General features: G+C 40.6%; 1 protein-coding gene across 2 annotated transcripts in view; it reads left to right on the top strand.

The window, feature by feature from the left end:
• Window positions 1-18,862, top strand: part of MCC (MCC, WNT signaling pathway regulator) — a 207,653-nt gene extending 188,791 nt beyond the window's left edge. For both annotated transcript variants that reach the window (XM_026865351.1, XM_026865352.1), the window contains 4 exons: window positions 4,680-4,886; window positions 5,785-5,882; window positions 17,054-17,176; window positions 18,205-18,862. In XM_026865351.1, the coding sequence (XP_026721152.1) occupies window positions 4,680-4,886; window positions 5,785-5,882; window positions 17,054-17,176; window positions 18,205-18,385 (609 nt within the window). In that variant the 3' untranslated portion in view covers window positions 18,386-18,862. The remainder of the gene's footprint in view (window positions 1-4,679; window positions 4,887-5,784; window positions 5,883-17,053; window positions 17,177-18,204) is intronic.
• Window positions 18,863-20,224: the final 1,362 nt, after the last annotated feature.

The raw sequence follows: 20,224 nt of genomic DNA, 5'->3' as shown, positions 1-20,224 counted from the left end.
GGACCTCCCCAGTCAGCCAGGACTGCTGGTAAATGATGGAAAGTGGCCTGGCAGCACCCCAGCCAGCTCCTTCAGCACCCTCGGGTGTATCCCATCTGGTCCCATAGACTTGTGTGTGTGTGTTTGTGTGTGATGCAGCAGGTCCCTGACTGTCTCCTCCTGGATTGTGGTGGGGTCGTTCTGCCAGTCTCTGTCTTCTGGCTGAGGAGGCTGGATTCCCTCACTGCAACTAGTCATGTTATTAAAGACTGAGGCAAAGAAAGCAGTAAGCACCTCAGCCTTTTCCTCCTCATCACTTGTTACCATGTTTCCTCCTGCATCTAGCAGGGGATGGAGACTCTCCCTGGTCTTTCTTTTGCTGCTGGTATACTTATATAAACATTTCTTGTTGTCCTTGACTGCTGAAGGCAGATTAATTTCCAGCTGGGCTTTAGACCTGATTTCCACCCTGCATAGCCTCACATCATCTTTATAATCACTGTGTGTGTCTAGCCCCTTCTTCCAAAGGCCATAAACTCTCCTTTTCTCCCTAAGTTGTAGCCAAAGCTCCCTGTTCAGCCAGGGTGGTCTTCTCTGGCGTTGGCTTCTCTTATAGCACCTGGGGACCTCCTGCTCCTGAGCCATTAACACTTCCTTCTCTAGAGAGCGCCCAGCATTCCTGGGCCCCTACACCCTTCAGGACCACCTCCCAAGGGCTTCTGTCAAGCAGTTGCCTAAACAAGTCAAAGTCAGCCCTTTGGAAGTCTAGGATGTTAGTTCTGCTGCCCCCTCTCCTGGCCTCTAAGTATAGAGAACTTTATTGATTGCTTGATTGAGTTACTCGAGAATTTCCTGCATTGCTGAGCCTTATGACTTGTTGCTGTCTTCCTGAAACTTGTGTCTGTGTCAGAATCTCTGCTGCATCTTTTGGCATCTTTCATTTATGACTCCCAGTGAAAACTGATCACCACATCACTCATATTGCTTCTTGCATCTCTGTGTTACACTGATAATGTTCTGAAAATGCTTTTACACCATTAGTTCTTCATTACGGATGAAAATGATCCATAAAAAGATGGTTTGGGGGTGGTTTCTCTGTTGCCCTGTTTATTTTATTTTTACTAATCCGGAGTGTAAGGTTTAGTGGTCCGCCAGTATTTCTGTAAAATCCAATTCATTGCTTCAAGCAATAATTAACCATGTTTCCAAATATATTCTTATCTGCAGTTTGTCAGCAGTCAGTGGTGTTGCTTTGAGGTCAATTGTTGTCGTGCCCCAGTTAGCAAGGAGATTACTTCTGATGGGTGTAAATAATTCTTGGTTTACTGTCTTTCTGCATTTCAAGAGACTTAATCTAGTTAATCTCATCTTTCTACACTGACAATTTTTTCTCTTGTGTACAGGTAGTGATAGTATTGCTCATAATGTGCTTTGAGACTACAGTGTCTTTGCAGAAAATGTTAAGAATCCTGTTGTCCACCTTTGTTACAGCATTTCATGCTCTTATAAGTGTATGTAGTGAAATACAGTTAACTAGAGCATGGCATTTATTTGCTCTGATACTTGTTTTACTTCTGAAGGCTGGTGTCCTTGAGTCCCGTTTCATGACTTTCAGAACTTTTTGCAACACCAAGAGTCCTTGTTTTATTGTTCTGACCTGGCCACATCCAACACAAATTTTAATTTTGAGGATGCTGGGTGTTTCTGATTATATTCAGAAGTGCTTAATTTTCATTCAAGTGTTCACCCAAATTAAGAAGTACAGTTTGACTGCAAGTACAAAATATTCCTCAATATTCAGTTAATTAGTCCTGAAATGACTGCTAGATTTTGTACTTGAAGACTGTGAATTTGCTTGGGTTGTGTAACTCCTCTGCAATCAACTGAAAGAGTGACCACTTGCTACCTCCTCCTTCAGTGTTATCATTTTGTAAATGCTACTTGTGCTTTAGGCACACACTCTGAAGAAGGAATATGTTAAACTGCAAAATGTTTCACCAACATCCTGTCATTAGGGGAAAAAAAAAAAAAAAAAGGATAGTAAATAAACATGTCATTGAAATTAAATTCAGAAGCTGTTTAGAAGCTATATTTAGAAAACATATTTTCATGAAAAAAAATTACTGCATATATAAAGATAAATATAGTTAAATGTCTAAGTAAACCTGGGCTACTTATATTTTCCCATGAGATGTTACTGTTGCCACCCTGCCTTACAGATTGTATGTGTTCATACCAGAATCCTCAACTGTAGTTTTGATTTTTAACTTCAACCTTTCCACTCCTTCCTGTTCCTTCCCTGAGAGCCTCTGTAAAACACCAGCTGACAATTCTGCAACTTTTTCCCTGCTTTGTCTTTGCTTTTCTACTTCAAAGTCACATTGTCTTGACATGAGAAAATTAATGTATGGGGGATACTTTTGGAGTCCATGATATGTCTTCTGGGACAGGGTGCAGAATTTGTATATGATCGTCTAAGCTTACTGCCTTCATAAAGAGTTAACCATTGATTCTCCGATTTAATTTAAGCTAGGATATGAAGTACAATCAAATATCCAGTCTTTAAGTTAGAAGTTTTAAGTGATGGGAAAAATGAGTTCCACAGATTCATTGTTGCAATGGTTAAATTCACCTTTTTCTTTTAGGAAATAAATATCCCTTATTTCTAGGCTGAATTTGCCTAGCTTCAACTTCCAGCCTGGGAAGATCTTGTCATTACTTTCCCACATAGATAGCCCTCTGTCAAGATATTCTTCTATTCACATAAGTGCCAAGATACTCTGCTCAAATTACTTCTCAGCCTTCACTAAACAGGCTAAGTAGATTATTGGCTTTAGAAATAGAGGCTTAAGAAGCTAAATGCATACACTTAAGTATACCAGACAATCTAGTTCAACTCATATAACTAAATTTCCTCATCATTATTTATCAGTATTATTTACATTTTTACTGTTGATAGAAGAAATTAGTGGTAAGATTGCCTAACAACTGAATTTCTGTAAGCGACATTGAATAAAACTGATTGTGCTTCTAACTTTCCATTCACAAACAAGTAGATGAATAAATGAATTATTTGAAACCTTTCCAAGCCTGAGGGTATTTAGAATATGGATTTTATTTTTGCATGGTTGGCGATTCTTAGTAAGTCAGTGATTACCTATGATTACTATATGCTGGTTGTAACTTTACTACACCTGTGTGCACTGCTCACAATTGATCCAGACAGCATATTTTTGGTAGGAATGTGGATTCTCTTCTACAGAAGAAGTTAGTCTAAATATATGTCAAGATTTGTGTCTGTATAATCTTTGTTAATAATGGATATAATAAAAGAACATTATTTTTGAAGGATGAGGTAAGGTAATTTTGATATTTTTGTGACTAGAATATGGTTTTCTGTTTTAAAATAGTGATTTGTTCCTAGGCTAGCCACACAACAAGAAACTTTTATCCTTCAGAGGTGTTTGCACAGTGAAGAAGTCTAGGACTGAACTGTGATAGAGAAGAGGGCTTCATGAACTCAGTATTCACACACAGAGTGTCCTAGGGCACGGCAAGGTCAACAGTGAGAACATGATTCTGGCTTGGGGGTTTTTTTTGTTTTGTTTCGGCAGTTTTTTGTTTGTTCGGTGGCTTTTTAACACATAATGTAAACTATGTTTTAGGACTACCTTGTTAAATGTTTCGTAGATGCTGGCTTTTCCTGGATTCATAAAAAATAACAAGACATTTAATGGAAGAAACTTTTCTGAAATGTTGTCAAACACAAAATAGCTTTCTGGTTCAGGTTATCAGCTGCTTTTCATGGGAGGCTGGGAGCAAGTGCTAGAAGAAGGGTCACTGCACTCATGCCATGTTCTTACACTTCTGCCCAGCTACTGTCAGAGCAGATGTTAAAGCAGAGGTCTCTCCCCAAATAGCAGTTGTTGTGTTACAATAGTTGACAGCCCTGGCGTAAATAATAAGAGTGACAGAAGAATTACACAAAAGAACTAACTCTTAGAGTTTACTTCTTTCTGTGAAGTACCAGTGTCCATCTTCAGTGGATCATATTTATGAAAGATGATAGTGAGTGCAATTTTGTCAGCCTCCAGTTGTTTATAGTTTGGATTCTGGCCCTCTAGTCAAGGGAAATTAAAAATGGACATCTAACGGTGCCATACCCAGTTGCCCTTTTTGACTATCTCGTTCTACCACAGAGGCTGGTATTACTAGGCAGGAATATGTGATCTGTGTTTGCTGTCCTAGTCCCTCAAATGGACTCCACTTTTAAACCAACTATAATTCTTATGTATCAATAAGAAACTGGAATCTGGCACTGACAAGAAAGTCAGACACTCCTGGTTTTAGGGCAATGGTCTCTGAAGGGTAAGGTAGAACCAAAGCAAATTCAGCAGCTGTGGCAACCCACTCAGATCCCTGTTAACTCCAGTTTCAGCACCTCATTAGCTGCTGTCTTGTCTCTGAACTTGTTTCTGAGGCTGATAAAGGGATGGCACAGCTCATCATACTTAGCCTCAAGATACACTAGTCTTTTGACAAATATACTATGTGATTATACAAAGTCTTCTGGATGCTGATAGTGTTCTGCATGGAAAGAACACTCAAATAATAGGAGTGGATGAAAACCTTGTTTAACCTCATCTTCTTTTAGGTATGTATTCCTGTGAAGCAGCATGCTGATAATGTTTCTTCAACAGGAGGAGATGGCAGAGCTCAAGGCACAGCTTTACTTGCTAGAGAAGGAGAAGAAGGCGTTGGAATTGAAACTGAGCACGCGAGAGGCCCAGGAACAGGCGTACCTCGTCCATATTGAGCACTTGAAGTCTGAAGTGGAAGAGCAAAAAGAGCAGAGAATGAGGTCTCTCAGCTCAACCAGCAGTGGAAGCAAAGACAAATTGGGCAAGGTCAGGAGTCAGGTTTCTAAAATCAGAGTAAACTTGATTTATTGTACACCTCCCCTCTCTGTAGTAGTCTTCAGCATGTTAATCATTCTCCTTTGTCAATATGTACATCTTCTCTCCAGTTGTTAGGTAGTTCTTCCCATGCTGTGAGTTATGAGGACTTTGTAGAATTACTGTTAAGCCTGGGCTAAAATAAGGTTGTCAGTTTGGGGAGGAGTACAACAAAGTTATTCTTGCCAAACATACAAGCTTCTGTGGTTGAAGATGTGTGTCTTGCCTCTTGCCACTCACTGGAAGCAGTGAGGCTAAGCAAAATGCTGTCCTCCCCCTACTCCAAACAGAAAAAATGAAAAATAGAGCTCATTTCAATGAAGCAGAGCACTGTAATGTCAGGCTCTTCCAAGTCTAACAGTTTGCAGTGATTCAGGAATGAAGACTTTTCCCCCCTTAGTATAATGGAAAACAAACAGATTTCTACCTGTACTTCAGTAATTTGCACGAAGAAATAGTGATACCTGGAAAAGCTTTAATTCTGTTATTTCAGAGCTGTGTCTTCAGAAGACCTCAGTATTACATTTAAAAACAAAATCTAGAACTAGTGTAGAACTTTCTTACTTGTTTCTGAGTTGTTTCAAGTGTGGTGTCAGAAAGTAATGTAAGGCACCAGCAGTTACGTGTTCTGTAGTAGAATTCTGCAAATCAATGAGCTGTGGTGGCATAGGATTCGCAAAGTGTTAATCTGTTAGTCCATTTCTTGGTATGTTGATGCACTGCCATGTTGTTGTGACATTGTGATGTTTATTTCACTTCCATTTTAAAAGTAGCTGTGAACTAAGAGGTTTTCAGAGTTTTTCCATTAAGCTGGTAACTTCAAATTAGATGGACTTTCCTCATTTCTCAGGAATGTAATGATGGCACCGCAGCACCGTTAACACTAGCTGAGCTGAGACCATACGATGAGAGTGAACTGACTGCTGAACTGACAAACGCACTCAGGCGGTAAGCAGCTTCCTTCATCGGAAACCTGACTTGTTCTGAAGGTTCAGGGTGAGGTTTAGTTCTGAGCCTTCGCTCTTACCCTCATGTGATTTTAAGAGTGATCACAGATTTTTCCCATAAGGATCAAAGGATCAAAGTTCTTCTGATCTTCCCCTCTCTTTGCTGTTGTTCTTCAGTTGATGGAAGTACTCACATGGTACTCTGCTCCATTCTCCTTGAGGTTCTGTAAAATTCAGATTAACTGTATCCCTAAGAAACCCTCACAATGTTAGGAATGCCTGTATTCAGGCAAGAATATGAGAGACAAAACAGCGACATGAATTGCTTGGGGACATGCAGAAAACCTTTAATGAAGATAGGATTTGAAGTGTGATCTTTGGTTAAGAGGGTTGGTTACAGATTAAAATTTGGGTTGGAATTACAGGACTGGGAATTGCAGTGATTCTGATGACTGAGATGCACATTTGCCTCCTGTGTATGTAAGTAGAACCACGGTTCAATTACAGATGATGTTGTGTGAAGCATTAGATTTCCAATGAGAGAGAAAATTGATGTCTTGACAAACTGCTTTTATCATCAGCCAGGTTTTAAGCCAAAGCTTTCAGTACAGTTAAATATTAACTAGATACTTGTTTGTGCAGCAGTTGTTTTCACTGCACCAGGTATGTGGTAAACTTCATGACAAGGATATTCAGTTTCAATAGTTGTTTTAGTGGTTGTTCCATGGTTTCTAACACATGGCTATCTGATATCTGTTTATTGTGTTTAGTACCTGTCCAAAAGGCTACTCAGAATTTTGTCTGGGAAGAGTGCATTTTGCTTTTCTGGTGTTTGCACCCTCTTTACTGATGAAATGGCCTCTCAGGCAGCTCTCGTGTTCATTCCTGAAGTGCTCTTTTCATAGGTGCAACTTCTAGTGTGCCTAGTGACAAGCCTGAAAGGCATTATGTAAAAATGTAAGATTGTTATCATCTCATACCATTTGCTTAATAGTCTAGCAGTTGCTGAGTATTTAGTTTGCTTGATGAAGGAAACAAAATTCTGTAGTTAAAATAATCAAAACTGTCATTTGTGTGTGGGAGGATAGAACCCATCAACAAATTCATTTGCATGAACATCACATAGAGCCATTGGCCTCCCCCATACTCCCCGCACTCCCGTCCCAGTGTGAGGAGCTCCACTGGCATTTTCTGTCTTTGCTCAAGCTGCAGCTTTTTCCTGTTCTTCTAACTTGCTCCTGGATTTTGAAAACGTGCCAGTGACCTTAGTTAGCGGAGGCTTGAGTATAGTCATGAAATGTGGTTTGCTGACAACACAGGGAAAAAAACTTTGCTTTATCTACCAGGCCTTAAATTGATTAGCATGGATTTCCAGCCAGGGGCCTAACAAGTACAGTTTGTCAGGCAGAAATGGTGAAGAAAAATAATCGAATTAAGTCATACATAAATTTTGGAGTGAAGACTCTCTGTAATGGAAATATGACTGTACTAAATGTGATTGCTACTGCCAGTGGGACTCAAGCACATTTCCCGTGAGCTGTGTGGACACGGTATTTTTCTCCCTACTCAGTGTGGTAGCCAAATCAGGTTGAATGCTTTGTCTCCTTATCCTGAAGTCTTCTCTCTGAAAGTTGGCAGAAGGTTTGTCTAGCACATGGAGAAAGCTTACTGCAACCTGTTAAGTCATAGCTGTGCTAAAAAATACCGTCAGTTCTTAACTGCTGTCCTGGATAAATGAACCCTCAGATACCACAATGACATTTATACCATCATGGATCCACAAAAGTGTTTTAAAAACAATCAAGGTGCATTTTCCTCTTTTGAAGTGCTACGGCATTGCAGAATGGTCTAAGTGGCTGTGATGCCTTTAAAGGCAAAGTGGATTTGACTCTTTGCACTTAACATGTGTCAATCCCTTAATGCTCTTCCACAGGTATGGGAAAATAAGTGCCATCAACTGTGTGTGAACCAGGAGACATTCTGGTGGCTCCTTCTAGCACCCTTCTCATTCACCCAAGAAGCAGGACCAGAATTTAAAAAAAAAAATAAAAAAAAAATTGCCCAGTAACTGTGTTTGCTGGAGGGCAGGAGGGACATGTGAAACCCATGAATGTTGCACACTGAATCTGGTCTAGAGGCAGTATTTAAATGCCAGTTCAGGAGAATTTCAGGGATGCCTGCAGGTAGTGCGTATGTCCAGCAATTGGACCTATCTGTCGTTACGCCAGACAGTAGACACTGGTGCAGGGGACAAGGATAGGGACAAAAATAGATTTGCTTTTGAGTCTTTCTGTTTGTCAGAGACTGTGGTATCAGTCAGCAACCCTGCTTGCTGTCCCCTCTCCATCCTGTCTTCACAGAGACAAAAGCCCTGGCAGCTCCCTCCTCTGCTGCTTTCCCATTCTGTCCTGTTGCTGCAGAACTGTCAAGTTCTTCTCATTTAACTGAAATAGAAGGAAACCCAAATAGAACAGCAGGATGCAGTTACAGTTTGGATTTTGGTGTGGTTTGGAAGCATTTATTTGTTCATAGTCTGCAAATGGCTTTGCAGCAGAACAGTTTCATCCACAGAGGTTGCCCGTCTTCTCTCTGCAGATGTGTATTTCCTCGTAAATCTGGAATCCAGCAGCATGTTGCAAAGCTCCCTGAGTTGCTATTGGCAGTGCCCATCAGCAGAAATTCAAGGCAGGAGCAGTTCTTCATTTATTATTTCATAATGTATTTGTTTTGTAGGACTTAGGGTTTTCCATAACAGTGTTCAGCTTTAAAGCCCATCTTAGGGGCTTCCCATGGAAATCACATTTCTTTTCCATGACCACTATGACTAGTAGAAATCTAAATTGTATACTAGTTCCATGTTGTAAAAGTTACATCTAGGTTACCAGATTTCTGGTATTGCAGGCTGAGGCCGCTGATTTAGAGACACATACTGTTCCAAGTCAAGCATCAATACTTTGTGCCAGAGTCTTTAGCAATTTTGTTTCCCCTCTCTCCTTTCTTGATGTAATGATGGAAAGTTTCAATAAACATGAAGCCTCTTGAGTTTGACACATCTGTAAATGAGCTTGTTGTCAGGAAATACTGTGTTCTTGAGAGGACATATATGTATTCCCAGCAACCTCATGGCCTGGCACTGACACCTCGATGATTGTGCCAGTGGCCAGTTTTATGAGAGAGGATCTGGTTGAATACCACAAAATCAGGCACATTACACAGTCTCTGAGGGAGACCTTAAAATTATATATTCCCCTCTGGTGTGTTCTGCTCTGCTGTGGCAGAAGAAGGGAGCACTCTAGATAACTTATATGAGTTTATGACTTAGTAGGCACATAACACATTATAAATGCATTAGAGATGGCAGAAAGGAGGCAGTAAAAAGAATTCCAGATAAGAAATGCTCTTCCTTTAGCAGGGTGGTAATAATAGTGATATAACTAATCTTTTCTTCTTTTTTTCTAATTTCTTTCATTCTGTGAAAAATGGCCAAGCTGGCAACATTGAAACTTCTACCTCTCCCCAGGCCTTATTAGAAATACTTTGATTGGTGAGGTTCTCCTGCAGTCTTTCGCTGTATTTCCAGTTGCTGATAGCTTTCCTGTCTGCATAGTGTGGTATTTTCTGTATGTATTTAGAGAACCCTTTATCAGCATTAAAGTGTTTGGGCAGGTAGGATCTGACTATACTAGATAAGGGCCATAGCAGACATAACATTATGCAACTAGATTGACTGTTCAGACCTCAGCTGGGTCATCAGTTGGCACAAAATTATGGTCTCTGATGGCTGTGCACTGTGAAGTGCTAAGGCTTGGACAGTAGGCCCAACCTACATGAATATTGTCAGTCTAGACATGTTTCGTATCTCCCTCACAAAAGAGTGGCTTTTTCATCTGGCAGCACAACAAAGAGGTTATATATTTACCACGTTTGATGACTTCTGAACTGAGAGATAACCTATCAAGTGATGCTACTAACTGGGAAGTTGCCATGGAGAGGGAAAAGGGTTGTAATCAGTAGGGCTAGCAAACAGGTCTCTTTCTCTCCAAAAAGTACATTTAGCACAGAGCTATGGTCCTGCCTCTCTGCAAGTGGAAACTGCAAGTATTTTAGTTGGACATAGAAAATTCATCCTATCACAATAGCTTCCATGTGTCTACTGAGACACAGTAATGTTCTTTGCAATCTGAGGTCCTTAAGCCTGTCCAAAGACCACAACCCTTTGTTGTTTCAAACCGCTTGTTTTGAGAGAGCAACTGTTTCAACCGAAAGCTCTGCCAAGGCACGACAGTAACTATTTCCTGACACAGCGTCAGGTAGAGATAAATCAAACTGCCTTCCTTTATTTTAAACTTCCCCAAACTCCATGTGATGACATCTTAGCTCAGCATATTTTCAAGGGCCACCCTTATTCTCATTATAGAGGGATCCAGGTGTAGGTAGAAGTATCTATGAAATTCAGGCCTATCTTGACTATCAGTAAGGCTGTCTTGGAAATGGAAAGAGAAATGCCTAAAACACATCATGTTTTAATTATTCAGATTTGAAATGGCTCTTAAGAATTGAATCAGGTAAATCCTCTTTATGTTTGGTCAAAGTACAGGATGAACATACAGTGGATAAAACTGGGGGGAAAGAGGCAGGGGTTGACATTCAGAAGCTACTGAGTTTTTCCAGTGCATTGTAAGCTGCTTTTTTGTCACTTATATTTGCTTATTTCTGTTCTCTCATTATCACATCCATTAAATGGGGAGATACACAACTCAAACATTTGAAAACCAGAGACTGGCATGGATTGCAGTCATTGCAAATTTCAGTGATCTGTGTCCTTTTTATGACTCTGCAGTCTCTGCCATGATTTCCCTTGGCTGTGTGAGGGGTTCAGGAGGCATGGCCTGTTTCTGGAAATCCCCCTGGAGAGCCCCACTCTCAGAAACCTTCTGGCAAGCAGAGAAATGACTCATGGTGATACAGGGACAGACTCCTCAGAAGTGACTCTGGTAGCTGTGTTTTCTCCATGCATCACAGATAACTGTCATTTGTATTTTTCTCAGTTTTTGTCATGGAATAAGTAGTTCTCCTTACCACTGCGTCGTTATCTGAACTGCTGAGCTGCTGTGTACTTCGATATAATCATCACAGGGAGCTCCAAATAGCTCCAGGTCCGGAGAGCTTCCAGGCTGGGCTGGCAGAGCTGGGTGGGAGGTTTGAGCAGTGAGTGTAGCAGGTGTGCTGCTGCCTCCCTCTATGCCTGTTCTCCCTTTTTGCTGCTAGACTGTTGTTTCCAGGACCACACGTGGCCTGTTTCCCCAATGCTGGTGGTATAATGCCTGCAGTATGGTCTGGTTTTTGAGATCTGCTCTAAGCATCTGACAATCAGTAAAACTGCTCTAAGCATCTGACAATCAGTAAAAAAGCAGTTCAGTAGCCTATACCAGCAAAGCATTTTTTTAAAGCGCTCTGTCTTCTCTGTCATCAGAAAAGGCTACCTTTGTGCAGGTAGCAGGCAGCATGGGTATTCTCAAGCCCTCTGATGCCTGAAGAGACGAGACAGGAAGATGTGGCATTTGAAGAGGATGATTTTGACTCTTTTGGCATTTTTGTAGTGTTGGGTTTTTGCCTCTTCTAAAAGTTCTATTATATATTTTCCTTAGCAGGCCAACCCAGACCAGTGAGGGAGGCGTGCATTCGAATTGGCTTGGGGATTCTGCATGCCAGTCTGACATAAGATGTTAGGCTAAACTACTGATGAAAAGAGAATTTATCTGCATTCCTTTTAAATGTCCAGCTGTTACCTGTTGAGAGAAGAGCAGTCAAATGCCTAGGAAAAACAATCATGTTCAGCTGGAACTGTAAAAGGCAGAGAGGGGATTGAGGGAACATGCTAGGCTTAAAACAACAGGAGGATATTAGGAAAGGGACTAGGAGTAAAGTATGGGATGGAAGGTGTGTGCCTCCCCTTCAAAGTGGGTACCATGCAGAAAGCTAGGGGCCATGCAGGTGATTTTTCCTCTCTCTCCTCCCCAAACCCCACGTGCCTGGGGGCTGTCCAGCCTGTGTGGGTACTTATACCCAGGAAACATTGAGCCTTGGTCCCCCCGGGCTGGCTGCCCAGCTGCTGCATCAGGGTTTTGTACATGCAAAGCTCAGAGGCAGATGCTGAAGCTAATGGTGCCAGTCTAACAGGAGAGCCAGAATCTGAAGAGGTCTGCGTGTAGCAGGCAATGCTCCCTCTTGGGTGAAAGGATGTTCCTAGGGATAGCAAAATGTAGGATAATGAGGCCCTAAAGGCCCCCCAACTCCTCTGCCCAGCTGTGGGAAACTTCCTTACCTCCTGATTTGGAGAGGGTTCAATACTCTTTTGCTTCAGATTTGGCAAGACCTGTGGGTGCTCTTGACCGCAGGGCAGAGGGGTGATAGATTGTGCTTTCACCAGAAGGGGAGTTAGCCAGGTACACTCCAAGTCAGGAGCTGAAAAATCAACTTTCTGTGTGCCAGGGAAGAGCAGCTCCCTGTTTGCAGCACTGGGGAATTCTCGGTGAAATGATCAAGGGACAGGAAAATCCACCTGCTAAGACTTCTGGCATGTGAAACCTTAACATGTCTGGAAAAGCACAGGCAGGAGGGAAAAATAAAAGATGCACAAGACCTTGCTGACATTATTCAGGGCCAAATATGCTGTCATTTGTGTGGAGACCAAATTGACAGAAACTGCAGAAAATGTGCCCGATATTATATAGTTTCCTTTATGGCTCTGGCAAAGTTCCCCACTCTCTGCAACTGTAGCCTTGAAACCAGAGAAAATGTTAGACCCTGTCCACTTGCTTGGTCCTATTCAAGCCATCCTGTAAGTCTGAAAAAGCCCTTGAAAACCACTTAGCAACTGCCCACTGAGTGTTTTGATTGTGAAAATACAAAACAAAAGGCTTTGTCACCAGCGTACTAGGCATTTAACTGAAAATAGTGTTTTTAGTGGATGTTGGAGTAGGCTGTAGGCCTCTGAATACACTTATTTTGAACTTTTCCTTGGAAAGGGAGCAGTCAGGAATTTCCCTAGCTGACTTCTTGAGTGCCCCACAGCAAAGCACTTGTGTTGGAAGTGAGCCATGCCCCCAGATCTTAAGCTTATTCCCTCTTCGGAGAATATGTGCTCATTTTCCCTCTGTGCGCATGGTGCCATGGCTGTGTTTGCAGCTCCAGCAGCAGTAGCCATTTGCAAGATGAACTTTTGGGAGCAAAAGCTCTTCTGACTTTTGTGGTCCAATTGACTTGTGACTTGGAGCTCACAAAAATTGTGTTCTTCTAACAGTTCTTGTTTCTCCTTCCCTCTTCCCATCCAAATATACACAAATGCTTTCTCAAGATCAATATTGGTCTGTGTTACATGCTGTGGGGCATGATAGCAGTGTAAGCTTCTGTGTGTGTTTGCTCTTCAGACTCTGGGACTGACTGGCAGCAGAAGGACATGCTGCAGCCAAACAGTGATCTATCAGGAGGATGTTCATATAGTTGTCGCATCAAATTCAGTTCCACCCTTGGTTAACAGCTTTGACGCTTTCAACCTTGAAAAAATGCTGCATATGACTATGACTGTTGTTTTAAAATACTGTCTTATTAAGCCTGTAGTGGTTGATTCTTCATATCCTGCTGACTTATAATAGCAATCAGGAAAACAAAGTGGTGCTAGAAATTCCATAAAGACAATTACCCTTGTAATGCATTAAAGGAATACAAATAGCTTCTCAGGATTCATTATCACTCCACTGTGCAACTAAGCAATCTGTTTCAGAGAGACACAAATAATGACAACTCTTGCTGTCCAAACTGAGGTAATTACTGATAGAAATGGCCGGCCAGTAAGGTACAGCTCTGAGGTCTCTCACCTGCTACTAAATTAAAGGTGCAGCACTCTGGGAAAACTTTACATGTTTTTTTTCATGTAATAGTCATTAATCAAGTATATCTGCATCTCCATTTTCTAGACGAAGACAAGGTATTCACTGTGCCTTTACTGTGGCTGCTGTGTCTGTCAACTCAGGTGTTACTTGTCTGATGAAATGCCTCTTAAAGATACTTAGATAGGCATGTTTTAAATGAGGAATGGTAAGCATAGAAATCGATCCCTGTGTGTTTTGGAACATTTAACACATGCAATTAAACTGCCCATTGCTTTGTCTGAGATTAAAGTGGCAGTAGGCACTAGCTAATGCTGACCTCAAGACATCAAGATGAGCCAGAAGAACTGTGTGGGTCTTTTTAGCTCATGGAATACATGCGTTTCAGTGGTATAAATGTAAATTTGAGACATTTATAGATTGAAGGATTACCCACTGTTACCTCTTTAGCTAGATGGTTCAGATCTAGCATCTGAAAGCTGTTTAACTAGCCTGGGGAGGCCCAGGGTGCTTACCACTCAGCTCTGTCTTTGGCAAGCAGCAAGACAAGGATGTTATAGGCCAAATGCAAAGAAGTATGTCTTGATATTTAGCTGAGTTCAGACTGAACTGACTGGTTGAAAGGTGTAAATGCAAAAACAGACAAAAGGTGATGTGTAATGGTTTTATCAGGTAACAGTCACCATAGTGATCAAACTTTACCATGCATGACAAGTTCCTCTAAGTCTTTCCACTGTGTTTCTTTTCCACACAGCTTTTGTTACAGCAGGTGTGTGTTAAGGACTTCAGCTGCAATAAACTGTGGCTCTACAGCATTCTTTCCCATGAGACTGCATGCAGTGTTGTCACAGTTATACCTTTTTTTGCACATAATATTAAATCAGCCTCAGATGATTTTTAGTTTTCTCTCCCCATTCAAATACTGCGAATGTTTATTCCATTAAACTTGCTGTTCATGCTAGGTTGCAGTGCTGGGCACTGTGCTACTGAGCCTTCACAAGAGCTTCTCTCTGGCTGAGGTGTCCTTTGGAACAGACAAGCTCCAAATTTACCCTACTCTGTTCTCTCATATCAGTATCAGTAGTGCCACACACATGTTAGGTAATGGGTCTGGCCTGGTCTGATCCTTTATTTATCTTCGTTTGCAAATAGAAACTGGAGGGTTTTTTGTTCCTGTCTTCTTTGAAGAGCACATTTTGACTGTAAACTAGCTGAGTCTTTCTGACTGCTAAGATAGGATATAAAATACATATATATATATATATATATGCCATCTATCCTGAATATATATATATATATATATATTCAGGATAGATGGCAGTGAGCTTTTAACAGCTACAGAAAAAGATTGTAATTTGAAAATGAGAGTATGTTACTTCAGCGAAAGGACACGTAAAGAATACTGATGATTTTTTATCAACAAGGCCCCTCTTATGTGCTTTCTAATTTGGCCAGTAAACCAGCGTCTGCAGTGTGTTGGGATAAAATGCTAACTTGGAGTATTTCCCCAGCTGACTTTGTGAAAGCCCTTCTGTTGCCGAAGAGGGGCACACTGAAACATACCACGTGCTATCCATGTGTCTGGTTATAAAATGCTGCCGTTGCCAGGCGAGCCTTGGAACTGCAGGCTGGTGACCTGGGACTTGAGGAGCATCCGTGCGATCTGTGCGGAGCTGGGGAAGCTTTCAAAAACTTTCGGTTATTGATTCTGGTGGGGCTTGGTGGGCTTACGTGGGAGGTAGTGGTAGGCTTGTTATTGAGTTTAAACCCAATTTACTCGCGGCACTGCAACAAGAGCAGGAGAGAAAGGCAAATCACTGCAAAGCAGTTCTAGACAGCAAAGCACAGACAAATGTTTCCATACATGCAAAGTTCCCAAGTGTAAGGTTCAACACAAATTTAACTTTGTCTCAGTTTAGCCCACCTCCATATCATTCTTACACCCCATTTTTAAATTTTTCTAATCTGATCTCTTCCTCTATGGGCTGTCTGTGCTATGAGGAGGGTCACAGAGAAAGGCGTCTGGGTCTCCACATCAGCACCTGTGCACAAGAGATGGGACAGTCCCATGTCTGTATAGGAGCAGGTTGTGGCACCTGTTGGCTCTGCAGCAGGGAGCTCCGGGAAGAAGCATCTGCCTCATGCCACATGCCTGCCTGCACTGAGAAATGCATTTTAAAGCCAGCTTAAACTCAAGCTGTAATGCTTAAGTCTCCCCAGAACTTATGCCTTGTTCACTTTTTCTTTTCCTCATAGAGATATTTGTAACATAGAAGTATTATTATATGGTACCTTACTTCCATTTTGCCACACTATGTGTAATTAGATTTTGGTTCATAATTGGTAAGTATTGGTAACTATATTAGCATTTTAAACCTCACTACTGTGGCTTATTTAAAAGGAAAAGAGTACCTCATAGAAGAAAATGCCTGTGCTCTCTATTCTGTGTATCTCATGCTTGCCCTTTTCTGTCTGTACTCCCCTCTCTCATTCTTAACTTTTTCTGTTTCCCACTGGCTCCTAAGAAAACCTAGTGATCTACTGTAATACAGACTGTAGTATAAATTAATCTGGTAAATTTGAGGAAGTGACTGAAGTCAGTGGAATTGCTCTGAGAGTGGTTAAACACTGGCACAAGTCGCCCAAAGACATGGTAGCTGCCCCATCCCTGGAAATATTGAGGGCCAGGTTGGAGGGGCTTTTGAGCAACCTGATCTAGTTGAAGATGTCCCTGCCCATGGCAGACAGGCTGGGCTAATGACCTTTGAAGGCCCCTTCCAATATAAACTATGCTATGATTCTATAGTCATTTCTAAGTACAAAAAAATTTATTTAGTAAATGAACTTCAATGGAAATCCTGCTATGCTATTTTAAATTAAAATTCTTATATGATTACCATGATGTTTGCTTTTCCTTGGTAGTTTTCTTTGGTATATCTTATTCAATACACAGTAGGTGGCATGTGCCGGGTATTTTTAAATTTGTATTTATGTATCTGTGTGATTATTTCTTAGTGTGATTGAATATATAAAATACCATGATCCACTAGAGAAATTGTTTTCTCTTTTGTCTGCTGCATCTTTGATCCTATATTCTAAAATGGTGAATGTTATAAAAGCCAATCTGTGGAAAAGTTTAATGTAAGAACTACCTTCTGTATTTTCCAAGTAGTAGTAAGGAAAGTATTTTCAGCCTGTCACCCTACACAGGACGATGACTGATGCACTTGCAAGCTGAAGTCTTCTGTTTTGAAAATAGTTTTCTCCTTTTTTCCTGATTTAGGGAGAAGAAACTGAAAGCTAGAGTGCAAGAGTTAGTGAGTGCCCTGGAGAGACTCACAAAGAGCAGTGAAATTAGACATCAGCAGTCTGCAGAATTTGTTAATGACCTTAAAAGGGCAAACAGGTAAAGGATCTACCAGCAGACAGATGCACCACTGATTTTTTTTTTTTTTTTTTTTTTTCCCCCCTGTTCTGATAATGCACTGTAATCCTCTCCTACCTTATGATCAGTTTCTGGATTCTTGCGTTCACACATGTTGACTCAGTTATAGTTAGAGATGAGGGAGCTCTGTACATCCCACATAGGACACTGAAAACTACATAGCTAAGAACAGAGTGGGGGAAATGGGTTAATCATAACCAAGTTACTAGCAATTGGATTATTATTAAACAAAAACCTCTGTTTGGTAAAATTTATTAATTTTATTTTGTTTCAAAGTGCTTCCCTTTCTTTGGCTCCAGCCTTTTTATTAATAAACTGGCTTCATTAATCACACTTAAAATTAATTGCTCACTCAGTAGATTTTACTGGCACTAGGTTTGAATGGACTGAGAATATGGTGGACTGTAACTGCCCTTCCTGCAAGGAGCCTATCACACACAATGTAGATTACATTAATAAATTATACTTGAAAGTCCTTATGGTGAGGAGCAGTACCTGTCTCAAGCTTTCCTGCTGAGTCAGGGTGAAGACACAGGAGATATTTAGCAGCTGACAAATTAGCCATCCTCTGAATATAACTGTTAATTTTTTAAAAGGAAAATGCAAAATCAGGACTGGCTTTTGTAAGCAGATTCTGGCCATGAAATGTTTATGTAAATCATTGCATGTTTAATGTTGTGGTATCCTGACTCACAGTGCTATGCAAGGTCATCATCAGCAACCTCTAGCTGGCTCTCTGGACCATGTTTAAAAATGTTTTTAGTAACCAGTTTACTGTGAAGGTGTGTACTTGCCCCAGAAAAATATACAGAGATTACCACTAATCTGGGTTTGGATCAAATGGGTTTTAAAGCACTAGTAAATTTTAAGAAGGTCATCAGTACCCACACTGGAGTTCTCTGAAGGTGGGGTTCTGGGATGGATTTTTGTAGCACCTGCTATGAACAAGCCTTTTTGAATGACCTTGTATTGCCTTGGATTTCTAACAGCAACTTGGTAGCAGCATATGAAAAAGCAAAGAAGAAGCATCAAAATAAGCTGAAGAAACTGGAATCACAAATGATGGCCATGGTGGAGAGACATGAAACACAAGTCAGGATGCTCAAACAGAGAATAGCTTTACTAGAAGAAGAGAACTCTAGACCACACACCAATGAAACTTCACTTTAAATTAATCTCTTTCAAAGATGCTTAGTGCCATTACAAATTTTTTTTGGAGGCTTTTAGGTAGCTTCTGTCAACACTGACACACTTAAGCACCTTCTCTGGGATCCTAGAGAGGTGCCATGGGGATAATATAAGTGTTAACCTTAAGGACTGTTTCATAATACAAAATGGCAGTGCCTAAATAGTTGTGCTATAATTATGTACATTGTCTGTGTCATTATATCTGTATACATACATCTTCTTTTCCATTTTATGTGTGTCCCATGGGTGACAGTGTCACATAGCAAAATAATTGATGTTAAGAGGTTTTAATTTGGGCAGTTTGGAGATAGTTTGAGTTTTCCAAATCCCTGAGCTCCCACTCCACACAACTCTGTATTGTACCATCAAGACTTGCTGCAGAATTAGATGATATGCTGGCTTGCTTTTCTGCACCATACTTGCTCACAGTGCAGATCAGGTAGGAAAACTGTTGATTTGGAAAAAAAAACCCAAGAAACCTTAGTTGTATCTCTGAAAACAATAATAATGGTATATTTCTTAGAGTTTGTAAGAGGACTGTTTTACCATGCCAGACAGATAGCCTGTGCCAAGGTTGGGTAAGAAATTACAGGAGACCTCCTGGTATTTATATTGCATGGTGTTTGCAGTTATTTTGTGAAATAGTTGCTTTTTCTTGTTAATACATTATAGCCAAGGTTTTTCTTTAAGCAGCTGGGACATTTTTGTCACATATAGAGTGCTTATTACAGCTTTCTGTGATCAAGAAGTAGAATGTTGTCTTTTTATATTTGTTTTGGCCAAAAAAAGGTACTTATTAGGAATGTACCTATTCAATATTGAATATATAGGCACAAAACTGTAAATGTGTAGGTGTATGGATATACAGCCACAACAGAATGTGAATGGTGAAGTCTTCATACAGATTCTTATGTTAGTTTTTGTTACTGCTAACATTCTCTTCTTTTGTTTGTCACATCATGTTACTGTATTATCAGACTGACTAAATTGAAAATGTTGGCCTATTATGGTAATGAACATTACACAAAGCATGGCAATCAGGTTGATTTCTTTAGGAAGCAAAATACAGGAGTTGGCCATAGCAACTGTTTTATTCAGAATTATTTGACTATGTAAAAGAGCTTCCCCTGTTTAACACAACAAACTAGAGTTCATTAGTTTCATTAGCCTGTTACTGTGTTACACTCTACTTTATATTTTTAAGGCTCTGTTTTGGAGTAAACCTGATTTCAGCAGTTTTTTGTCCTTTTTGATTTACATGTTGAGTCACACCTCAAGTTTTATTGGCGTATTTAGAATTATGGTAACATCTCTCATTTATTCCTCCAACTTCTAGTACTAGTGAAATATAGAGGACTTTGAACCATTTTTGTCTACTCCTGGGCTAGGCCAGGCAGCCAAAATAGTTATGGGAATTTGTGTTCAGAATATGGCATTGAGTCATGGTTACATCTGAAACTGTAGCAGTTGGTGTTCATGACATTTCCTAATACTGTAGTCACTGTTTTCCTCTTTTCTTGGGGACATCATCTACAAAGCCAACATCATATGTGATTGATTGCAATAACAAGTTAAAACAATGCTGATTTCAAAATTAAGTTACAGGTAGTGATGCCCTGGGATTGATTTTGAGCAGTCCTCTTTCTCAAGATAATTGCACTTCTTAATTTATAATGCAAATTTCTGCAAACCAGTCTATTGAGGGAGCAGCAAGCACACTTTCTTACTGTCTTTATGGTTTTGCTAAGTATCTGCCTATGAGGTTTCCCTTTTTTGGCCAACAGGTTTCTCACCAACAGGAATATAGGGTTTTGCAATAAG

The sequence above is a fragment of the Athene cunicularia genome, assembly GCF_003259725.1.
Source record: "Athene cunicularia isolate RWA chromosome Z unlocalized genomic scaffold, athCun1 chrZ_part1, whole genome shotgun sequence".
In the NCBI taxonomy this organism is placed as follows: Eukaryota; Metazoa; Chordata; class Aves; order Strigiformes; family Strigidae; genus Athene; species Athene cunicularia.
This window is presented reverse-complemented; position numbering and strand designations above follow the sequence as displayed.